This window comes from Panicum virgatum, chromosome 9K (genome assembly GCF_016808335.1).
Source record: "Panicum virgatum strain AP13 chromosome 9K, P.virgatum_v5, whole genome shotgun sequence".
Classification (NCBI taxonomy): domain Eukaryota; kingdom Viridiplantae; phylum Streptophyta; class Magnoliopsida; order Poales; family Poaceae; genus Panicum; species Panicum virgatum.
Genome location: NC_053144.1, coordinates 17,226,583 through 17,237,030, shown reverse-complemented (window position 1 = coordinate 17,237,030; position 10,448 = coordinate 17,226,583). Strand labels below are relative to the sequence as shown.

Here is a 10,448-nt window from a genome sequence, read left to right as displayed (position 1 = left end):
ACTTATTTAATTAATCATATGCCTCTACGAGTTCTTGACAATAAATCTCATGCTGAGTTACTGTTGAATTCGAATGACTTTATTGTTGCTCCAAAAGTCTTTGGATGTGTTTGCTTTGTTCATGATTACAGAAATGATGTTAGAAAACTTGACCCTCGTGCTGTTAAATGTGTTTTTGTTGGATACTCTCCTACTCAAAAGGGTTATCGTTGTTGGTGTCCATCGGAACATCATTTCTTTGTGAGTATGGATGTGACATTTCGTGAATATGAACCTTATTATGAGCCGACCAATGACACTGGAGTTACTCTTTCTCCACCTGAAGGACAATAAGAGGGGGAGAGAGACAGTAGAGGTAGCCACATGGGCTCTATTCTTGTTCCTCCTTCAGTTGGTTCCTTTGGTGATAATTTGGTTCATAGTCAGGGGGAGGAAATTAATAATGATAGTGAGAGTGGGGGTAATAATCCTTGTCATGGAGATATGCAGAGTGATCTGCCTTCTCGAGATAAAGAGTCGCTTATGCACGAGGACCCAGGTACCAACTCACACTCTCTTAGTCCTAATGCTCCATCTAGTACTCTAGAGCAAGGAGATAATCAATTGTCTACTCAGCCCACTCCTGGAAATGACCAACCTATAGCTGTAAGGAAGCCAACTAGATCTTCTAATATTCCAGCATATCTTAAAGATTACAAACATGACATTTTCAATTTTATCTCCTATGAATTTTGTAACCCATCCTTCCAGAGTTTTGTTGCATCTCTTGATTCTGTATCTATACCCACTAACTGGAAATTAGCCAAAGAAGATCCTAAGTGGAAGGATGCAATGCTGGAAGAGATGAGAGCTTTGGAGAAGAATAGAACTTGGGAGCTTGTGGATCTACCGCAAGGTAAGCAATCTGTTGGGTGCAAGTGGGTTTTCACCATTAAACATACACCTAAAGGAAAGGTTTAGAGGTATAAAGCTCGTCTTGTGGCAAAAAGGATACACCCAAACTTATGGGATCGACTATGATGAAACTTTTGCACCTGTTGCTAAGATGAATTCAGTAAGAACGCTTATATCTTGTGTTGTCAACTTGGATTGAGATATATATCAAATGAATGTTAAAAATGCTTTCCTTTATGGTGACCTTCATGAAGAAGTATATATGCATTGAAACAAGTCAAACAAATGGAAAAGTACTTCGATTATGTCGATCTCTATATGGGTTGAAGCAATCCCCTAGAGCTTAGTTAGACCGCTTTAGGCAATCAATGCTCAAAAGAGGCTATATCCAGAGTAATGCTGATCATACACTATTCTTTAAACATGCTACAGGTAAGGTAGCAATTCTAATAGTGTATGTGGATGATATTGTGATTACTGGGGATGATATCACTGAGATTGTTGATTTGAAGAAATATCTTGCTCAAGAGTTTGAAGTAAAAGATTTGGGGCAGTTGAAATATTTTCTTTGAATTGAAATCTCACGTGGACCAAAAGGGATGTTTCTATCCCAACGAAAATATATTTTAGATCTACTAAAGGAGACTCGAATGCTTGGATGTCGTCCCGCAGCCACACCTATTGAACAGAATCATTGCTTAAGTAAAGACATTGGTACTCCAGTGAATAAAGAATGTTATCAAAGATTGGTTGGAAGACTTATATCTCTCTCATACTCGATCTGATATTGCATTTGCAGTAAGTGTGGTGAGTCAATTTATGCATGATCCCATATTATCTCATATGAATGCTGTGTATCGCATCTTGAGACATCTTAAGAGCAGCCCAGGGAAGGGTCTTTTATACACTAAACAAGGAAGCATGCAGGTTGAATGCTATACTGATGCGGACTGGGCAGGTTCTTTGGATGATAGACGATCAACTTCTGGGTATTGTACCTTCGTCGGAGGTAATCTTGTTGCTTGGTGAAGTAAAAAGCAAAGTGTTGTAGCATGGTCTACTGCCGAGGCAGAGCTTCGTGCTATGGCTCATGGTGTGTGTGAGCTATTGTGGTTGCAGATTCTTCTAACTGAATTGAGATTGTTTAAAAATGGGCCCTTGATGCTATACTGTGACAATAAAGCGGCTATTGATATAACCAACAATCTAGTTCATCGTCATAGAACGAAACATATTGAGATCGATCGTCACTCTATTAAAGAGAAGTTGGATGAGGGAGTAATTTGTCTACCCTATGTAAAATCAACTAGTCAGGTAGTTGATGTATTGACCAAAGGTTTGCCTGTAAAAATATTTTCTGCATTTTGTAGCAAGATGGGTCTGTATGATGTCTTTGCCCCATCTTGAGGGAGAGTATTGGTATCTATTTGTAAAATAGATATTTCATAGGGACTAAAATGTAAAGTTTCAATTCCAAATAGATATGACTAGAGAAGGATCCAGAGGGGATCCGATCTAGAATTTCCCCATTCAGTGTTCTTCCTAGTTCCTGTTCCTTTCTATCTCCAATCCATAATCCACCACAAATTCATCCAATAAAATCAATATGTTCATCACTATATCCAACAGCTGTATTATAATAACAAATTTTGGCTAGAAATAACAGAGGTGCAGTCAACGTTTCGGCTTGCAAATGGTGACTTGTCTGAACCTTTCGTTGCCATTGCATTGGCCTCCTCCTGTCGGATGGTCTTTGACTTGCTCTTCGAATTGGTCTGAACCGGATTGTCAGAAGAAAAAAATCGAGCTGTATGCTGGATTCATACTTCATAGCAGATTACTAATCAGTATATATCATCTCCAGGTTCAGATTGTTCAGAAAGGAGTGACATCGATATCGCTGTATGATCATTTTCCCAAGAAAGCGTAGAACTTGGTCTGTTTGAGATTGGCTGCTCACTTTTCGAAAATAGGATTGCAGTAACATAAGACAAGATCACGCAACTGAATAACAAGCCAGGTTGACACCAAAAAGTAAAACTTTGTTCCGTTGCTTTCATTATTATGTGCAGCACAAAGCCATTGCAACAACTCAATTACATGTACTCTGCAAATCCAACTCTATACACACCAAAAAGTGCGAATCTTTCTACAAGAATCTGGCTCAGCAAATCTAAACGTTGAGGAATCGTTCGATCAGAATACAGATAGAAGCGATCTACACTAGTACAGAGTACAGACATGAACACTACGCTACGCCACACTCTGACTAGAGGACGGCGACGCAGAAGAACGCCATCGGATCAAAAGTCACCGGCGCCTTCGCCACCGCGGCGGCCTCCGCTCCGATTCCCAGGGCAACAGGCACGGCGGCCTCGTCGTTGTGGCATCCACGCTCCTCCCCGGCGGCGCGGATCATGCCACCGCGGCGGCGGGCGCAGGACGCGGCGGCGGGGCCTCCTCGGCGGCGCAGGGCGAGGCCGCGCTCCTCGACCGCGGACGACCACCCGCGCGCCGCGTCGTCTTCGATCTCCCGCCGGGCCAGGCCCGCGCAGCGCAGGAGCGGTGCCCCGTGACCGGCCATCCTTCTTCGGCGCGGCGTCCAGGAACGGGATCGCCGGATCGAAGATGCCGCGATCGCAGAGAGAGGGAGACGCGAGCGGCTGAGCGGGAGCCCTGAGCGGCGGCGGTTTGCGAGGAGGCGGGAGAGGCAGTGGTTGCGGGGAGGGTGCCCAACATTCCAACTAAATAGGGGCCCGCTCGACGGCTCTCGAATCGGACTCGGAACTCAACTTGGGCCTTCGGAATCGGACTCGGAACTCAACTTGGGTCTTCGGAATCGGCGAGCCTGCCAGTCGACAGCAGGGAACGCGCGTGCGCTTTGGTTTCGTTAAGCCTGCGGGGAGGCGGATTCCAGAATTATCTGCCTTCTGCGTGGCTTAACAAGCAATGGTAACAAGTGTTACGGTTTTTGAACCCTTAAAAAAAACTGTTCTGGTTTCCCAAATTTTTATTTCCAAAATAATGTTTTTGATTCCGAGACAGGCTGGAATAGCGAAGCACCAACAAAGTTTGGATTTTGACACGTTTTCCCTTCAAGGTAGAATCAATTGCATCCTAAAAAAATCGGTCCAATCAATCCCATGTAATTTTGTATACTAAAAGATTGCTTCAATCAATCACTTTGAACTAGTAATAAATAAAATGGGCTGGATATAGGAAGAGCTGATCGCCACGAATCAATCCATTTAAATGGATGGCATTAATTGGCTAGCTGGCCATCAATCTAGACTCGATTGATGTGATCACTGATCAGGCTATACTCGCTCTCAGCGTTATTTAGACCCTGTTTAGATTCATGGACTAAAAGCGTAAAGTTTAGTCCATTATGTGATCCAAACAGGTGGACTAAACTTTGGAGTAAAGTTTAGTTTCATCCCAACTAAAATTTAGTCCATTAGGCAAACGACAAGCTCAAATTCAAATGAGTGGTGAGTGGTGAGGAGATGGAGCATCCGCAGTTAGGCATTTTTTTAATTATGAAAAAAGTTTCAACTTTGGTCATTCACATGTGAATGACTACAGTCAAAAAAGTTACAAGAGTTCTTAGACTCTAAATCTCAAATGAGGAAATTCACAAATACAGGGATAGATGTATGAAGTTCCATTTCATTATTGATGCACTGGATGGCAATGGCAGTGATAGAAAGTACGAGGCGGTGCTGGCTGAGCAAGTCTGGATGCTCCTTTAACCCAGCTAGATGAGCGTGTTTGTCACAGTAGTAGCGCTGCAAATTTTTGGACGTAATAACTGAAGCCAATGAATTTACATTTAGTTTGTATCAGTATCATCTTAATTATCTTATAGTGATCTTTAGTCATGAAATTTCTGGTACAACTCTATTTCATTTGTATGTTAATTCGCGGACAATGCATGGTTAGCAGCACCTCGTTTGTTGCGTTCCTTGTCTTAGGCTTTGATTCTAGCATGCGCAATGTGGCACAGCGTTCCTTGTCTTAGTAAGGGAGAAAAACACAATGAAATGCCGTACTTATTTTTCAACATTTTAAGGGGCATGCCACATCAATTGGAGGCGCGCGAATTCTTTTCGACTGTCTCAACAAAAAACACACTAGAGAATGAATATGAATATTTCTCTAACTATTTGACTATAATTTCTACGGCACGGTGCAAAGGCAGCTTTGAAACAGGCCCTCACCTCTTGATGGTAATGGGCCTTCACATGTCAATTCTGTTTGATTGAATAAGTGCGTTGCGTCTCGCAGACACGCACATGACTCCGTGGCCCAATGGATAAGGCGCTGGTCTACGGAACCAGAGATTCTGGGTTCGATCCCCAGCGGAGTCGTTGCGTTTTTAGTTTTTTGCTTTATCGTTTGATCTTCGAAGCAGTCAATGTTAGGACCCTGCGCAAAGAATGACAGCACAGCAGCAGGCCACGCCCGGCGTTGAGGGCTCGTCCCCGTCGGCAACCACCACCGTACCAAGCCATAGCCACTCCGGCGATGGTGGAAAGGGGCGCAAGGCTGCGCCGCCTCCATGGTCGCCGACGGGCACCCAGAGCAGCGTCCCGTCCGGGGCAACGCTCGAGGCACTCGGGCTCCATTTTCCGCCGGGCCGGAGGAACAGCTGGCGGCTGGCTGGCGCTTGCCCGTCGGACGTTCACGTTGGGTCCGGGGCCAACATTTTCTTCCTTTTTGTGAGATGTGAGAAACAGCTAATCACTGTGTTCGGCTGGTCTCCAGCCCTCCAGTGTTACAGTTTTTTCCTCTCACATCGCTCCAGCTCCAGCCTCCAGCCACCAGTCAGATAACAGTATTTTTTTCTCACACCACTCCAACTTCAACCTCCAGCTCCAGCCTGCCGAACGCAGTGAATATAAACGCCCCGTTCACAACTGTACCGTGCACCGTTGTGAATGGAGTATCGTTGAGCAAATGTCTGGAAACAACTTGTATCGTGCTGTTGTTTCCTACGCCACTCAACATAATAAATAAATTACTATTACGTGTCTATTTCTGTGAGCTCTTAGTTTTTTCTACTAGTCTTGGAGATCTGAGGAAAGCAAGAGCCAAAACACATAAGCTCATATCAGACAAATTTGTGTGTGATTTATATACACATGGTCGTTGTACAGGAATCGAATTCCTGGTTTACTGTAGAAATTTCGATTTTTCTAGAAGCAGTATAGAAATTTTAAATGGAATATATATAACTTTTTTTTCTTTGACTCGTAGTAACATTGGAGGTATCTCGGCCCAAAAACTTTGCGGACGGCCCAACTGACAGCACAAGTCTGTTCTTGAGCTGATAATTTAGCGTGCCGAGCCATGGCTCAAACTTCTTATGCTATGAACCTCTTTTCCTCTCTAAAAAATTTATCTTTGTAATCGATTTCACCAAACATTTTAGACGCATCTTCATGTAACTTTCGTACGTTTCCAGTTATTAAGACGGGTGGTTCAACGGGGTCACTTCAGCCTGCAAAGGGCCGGATCGAGTCGCTCCTGAAGATGACCCTGTGAACCGTTTGCTCCGAATCAGGTTCGAGGGGCGACCCGCTCCTCGCTAGTTTGCTGGCGCCAATGCCCCGCGGGGCTCCGCGGATCGAACCTCGTGTACGTATGTATGTCCGACAAGGCATGCTAGATCTCTAGCATTCTGAAGCTGTACATCATGTGTACTGAATTAAACCACTAATCAGCATGCGTACCAAGAATCGACCAAAGAAGTTTTATCTCACCGATGCTGGGGGAAAGGGCTTGACTCCCGGTTTCCATCGAGCTCTTCATCATGGCGAGGAGACCCGGCCAAGGCAAAATCCGCCAAGAGGCGAGCGAGATCCGGCCCTTGAAATCCGCTAGAGCTTGCGAGGATGACGAGCGAGCTCGGACACGGCAGAAAGAGGTCAATCTGCCGCCGCCGCCGGCGACATTGGCATCTAGTGGTTGGAGCCTGGAGAGGAGGCCGGAGGGGAGTGCGGCAGCGAGCTAGAGAGGAGGGTGGAGGGGAGCGCGGCAGGCCGCGGCGGGGATGGGCAGTCCGAAGTCGATGCGAGACCGCGGCAGCGGAGCGCAGCGGCGGCATGCGAGGAGGGTCGCCCCTCGGGTCACCGCGGATGGATGGGGTCACGACCCTCTTGCCCCCTTTTGTTTTTGAATCGACCCGCTTCGGTCCATGGGCCAAATTGAGGAGCGGAGCGAGCTTCAAAACGGGTCGCCCCGGACCTTTTGCAGGCCTAGGGTCACTAATTAAGCAACTCTAGGTTAAGTAGGGTCATTTCCTTAGACGGTTTTCATGTAAAATAATAGTCCTTCTCTGTTTAACACCTCCCACTTTTGGTCCAAAGTGGATTGGTGTTTTTTGTTGTATTTGGCCTTCTACCACCGCTCTTAATGTACAGATATGCAGCTCTAACACGTATCCGAGATTAAAAAAAAACTTGAGTTTCATAGTTAAGTTTTATGGAGGACATATCATATCCGTCCTCATCTCTAGAAAAAATCATATATTTTGCGGACTTTTTGATTCTACTAAATTGAATCTCAATTCTATAGCATGAGACTTTAGTAATATTTCAAGGATTCGTAGAATGACATCTTCCTAAAACAAATGTAGGCTAAAAAGGATACACACACATTTAAGTTCTAAAATTTCAAATCAACTACATGACATTTTTGTATACTTTTGACATTATAATAACTTTGGATTTCAAAATCCCATCTATTATGCCTAATCATAAAATTTTTTGCATTTTAATAGACAGATCGATGCATAACAATATGTGAGATCATGTTGTAGGAATCAGTTATTTTTTTGGCTGTAAACAGGAAGGTATTGATTATTTGTGATATCTTGGTGTCGGTACCTTAGAACTGGGGTACCCCCTCTTGCCGAGTCAAGACTCGGGTAGTTATCAGTAACTACGCCCTAAGGAGCTGAGCAGCCGGACCCCTGGGCTCCGGCTCTATCTCACCAGACCAACGGCACCGAATCCGCTTTCCTCTCGGGGCAGGTCCGGTGTCGCCACGTGTCCCGGTGAAGAAAGCCCTCAGGGCAAAGCAGTCGGGGCCCCGGACCTCCCACGGGGTCCCGGACCCCCACATACTATCCGGACCCCTCAGCAGGAGGAATCAGGCACCCCACCCGGGGGGGTCCGGAGCCGCCACGTGTCCGCAGGTGGCGGCACGCGCGCGCGGCCGTGACGCTTCCCCGGGAAGTCTCGCCCACCTACCGCATTCAACGCGGTAAACAAAGGTGCGCTCTACTATAGAGCCCGAGGTGACTTTTGCCAGGCTGTACTGATTGACCGCGCGTTACCAAGGCGCACAGTGCAGCCACTGGTGCCACCCACACCACACTCGTCAGTCTGCTATGCCAGCCAGACACGACAGCTCGGCGACGGAGTATCATAACTCCTACAAGGTAGACCCACAGTCTACGCCGCAAGCTACATTGCTCCAACGGGCGCCTCGCCGATGGGACAAATAAAGACTCTCCTCGGTCAGAGAGTCTACAGGATGAGGAAGCGTATCCGAGAAGAGATCCCCAACCACTGTAGCACCATTAGTATCTTTCCAGTATAGTATACATCCTTGTTGGGCCCACCTGTCGGGGTCCAACACCTGTGTACGCGTCCTCCCTTGCTCTATAAAAGGGAGACGCCCGTTAGAGAAGGACTCGGCCGGAAAAAAAGCACGGGCTGGGCAGAGGATAGACTCATTCATACCAAGAGCAATACATCACCAAGTGGAGGTAGGGTATTACGCTCCGGCGGCCCGAACCACTCTAAAATCCGTGTGTTCTTGCGTTCTTGCCCCGAAGCTAGATCGGCCTAATCACTTAGCACTTCCCCGAAGACTCCCCTCGGGGAATAGGCGGGTGCGTTCCGCCACCCGGCTGTGGGTACCCCCCAAAAGCCCACAACACTTGGCTACAAAGTATAATGTAGTACAGCTATGTACAGGGAATGACAGCTTGCATTATGAGTTGTCCTCCACTAAGTTACCTTAGAGGCTCACACAACGCGTGTTGTCTCACCCTCTTTCCGTTTTACATTCCATATGCTGATGAATCAAGTGCACTCAAATTGTGAGTATCTGCAACATTAAATGAATTCAATATTATGCTATCTGTCATATCTTGAAAAGGAATCTTTGAGCTGTTCATTATCAAACAACCACAAAATTTCCAGCTGTGGTCGATGACAGCTAGTGTCTGGTGTTACCTTGATCAATATAAATACCCAATCCTTTGTTGTGCGAGATCCAAACAAGGGGTACACATAGGTAGGAAGATTGTGAACAAAGCCAAAGAAATGGATGACAAGTCTATGACTATTGTACCAGTTAAGGAGGAGGTAAATCACGAAACAGCTTCGAATGAGGAGGAGGAGGAGGAGGATATTGAAGCTTTAGTAGAGCCACCAGATTGGCTCCCTGATGGATGGATAATGGAAGTCTATCGTGAGGAAGATGGCACCATTAACCGGGTATATCTTATCTCAAATACTAGGTCATATAATATCTGCAATTCAATAAATAAATAAATATACCTTATGGATTGTTCTATCTTTAACTTCTACCTTGGATTTTTTTTAAGCTTCTCAAATATTTCTAATGCAGTATTACACTTCTCCTATATCGGATTACACATTCAACATGAAGTCAGAGGTATTGGAGTATCTTTTTTCTCAGGCAGATGAGCGTATACTGGAATCAAAGGAAAGTGGTGCAGAAAATAGCTTCCAGGTGCATAGCTACACTCTTTTATATCATCAAATTTTTGTTATAGATGTTTATATATTTATTTATATATATTTGTTATATTTGTGTCCCAGAAAGAACATGAATGGCTTCCAAAGGGGTGGGTGATGGAGATCAGAGCTGGTGGGGAGAAGATGAACAAGATGTACAAGGTAAAAATGGCATGAATTTGGTCACTTGGTACCCTTTTTTTAAGAAAGTAGGAGCACTGCATTGCACTTGGTACCTTTCATGTACATTAATATGTCATATGTATTATTGGAATGTTCTAGTGTATTAGTTAAATGCGGTAAGACAAAGTATGTGTATTACTGGAATGCTTCTTTATTTGAATCGTAATTGCTACATCCAAACAAATAATTCCCTAACTCTAAGATGTGGCATTTGCCATTTAATAGGAAAATACATTGGTTGATTGATTCACAAAATATGCAATTGAATTACCTATTATACATAGATGTGGAGCATGCTACAAATATGTCATTTAAATTTTTTTAATCTTATATAAGTTTGTGCTAATAAATAGGCAATTTTCTTAAGGCTACATGGACGTAGAGAATGTCAGTGTGTGAAGCCATTGCAATGTCATATTTCTAAACTTAAAATAATTTTAATTTAGAAAAAAATCTCTTTGATCCTTTGTACATTACATACAACATTTTACATGTGGTATTTATTCAATGGTTTCAAATACATTACAATACTTCATGTAAATATTGTTTTTCCTTCTCATTGTCTCAGCTTTAAATCAATTAACTTGCTATAAA

General features: G+C 44.5%; 1 protein-coding gene and 1 non-coding gene across 2 annotated transcripts; both read left to right on the top strand.

The window, feature by feature from the left end:
- Positions 1-363: 363 nt before the first annotated feature.
- Positions 364-1,466, top strand: LOC120647771. The gene is made up of 3 exons (XM_039924616.1): positions 364-645; positions 751-895; positions 1,327-1,466. Exons 1-3 carry the CDS (start codon positions 364-366, stop codon positions 1,464-1,466), a joined length of 567 nt encoding a protein of 188 aa, XP_039780550.1.
- A 3,725-nt stretch (positions 1,467-5,191) lies between these two features.
- On the top strand, positions 5,192-5,264 carry TRNAR-ACG. Its single transcript has one exon. It is a non-coding gene; the product is annotated as a tRNA-Arg (tRNA).
- Positions 5,265-10,448: the final 5,184 nt, after the last annotated feature.

Bases quoted from the DNA above. Each gene is read 5' to 3' on its own strand.
- LOC120647771 (XM_039924616.1), top strand. From the start codon at position 364: ATGGGCTCTATTCTTGTTCCTCCTTCAGTTGGTTCCTTTGGTGATAAT. The intron at 646-750 runs GTAAGGAAGCCA...CCATCCTTCCAG, and splicing joins GAAATGACCAACCTATAGCT to AGTTTTGTTGCATCTCTTGA. The intron at 896-1,326 runs GTAAGCAATCTG...AACATGCTACAG, and splicing joins GCTTGTGGATCTACCGCAAG to GTAAGGTAGCAATTCTAATA.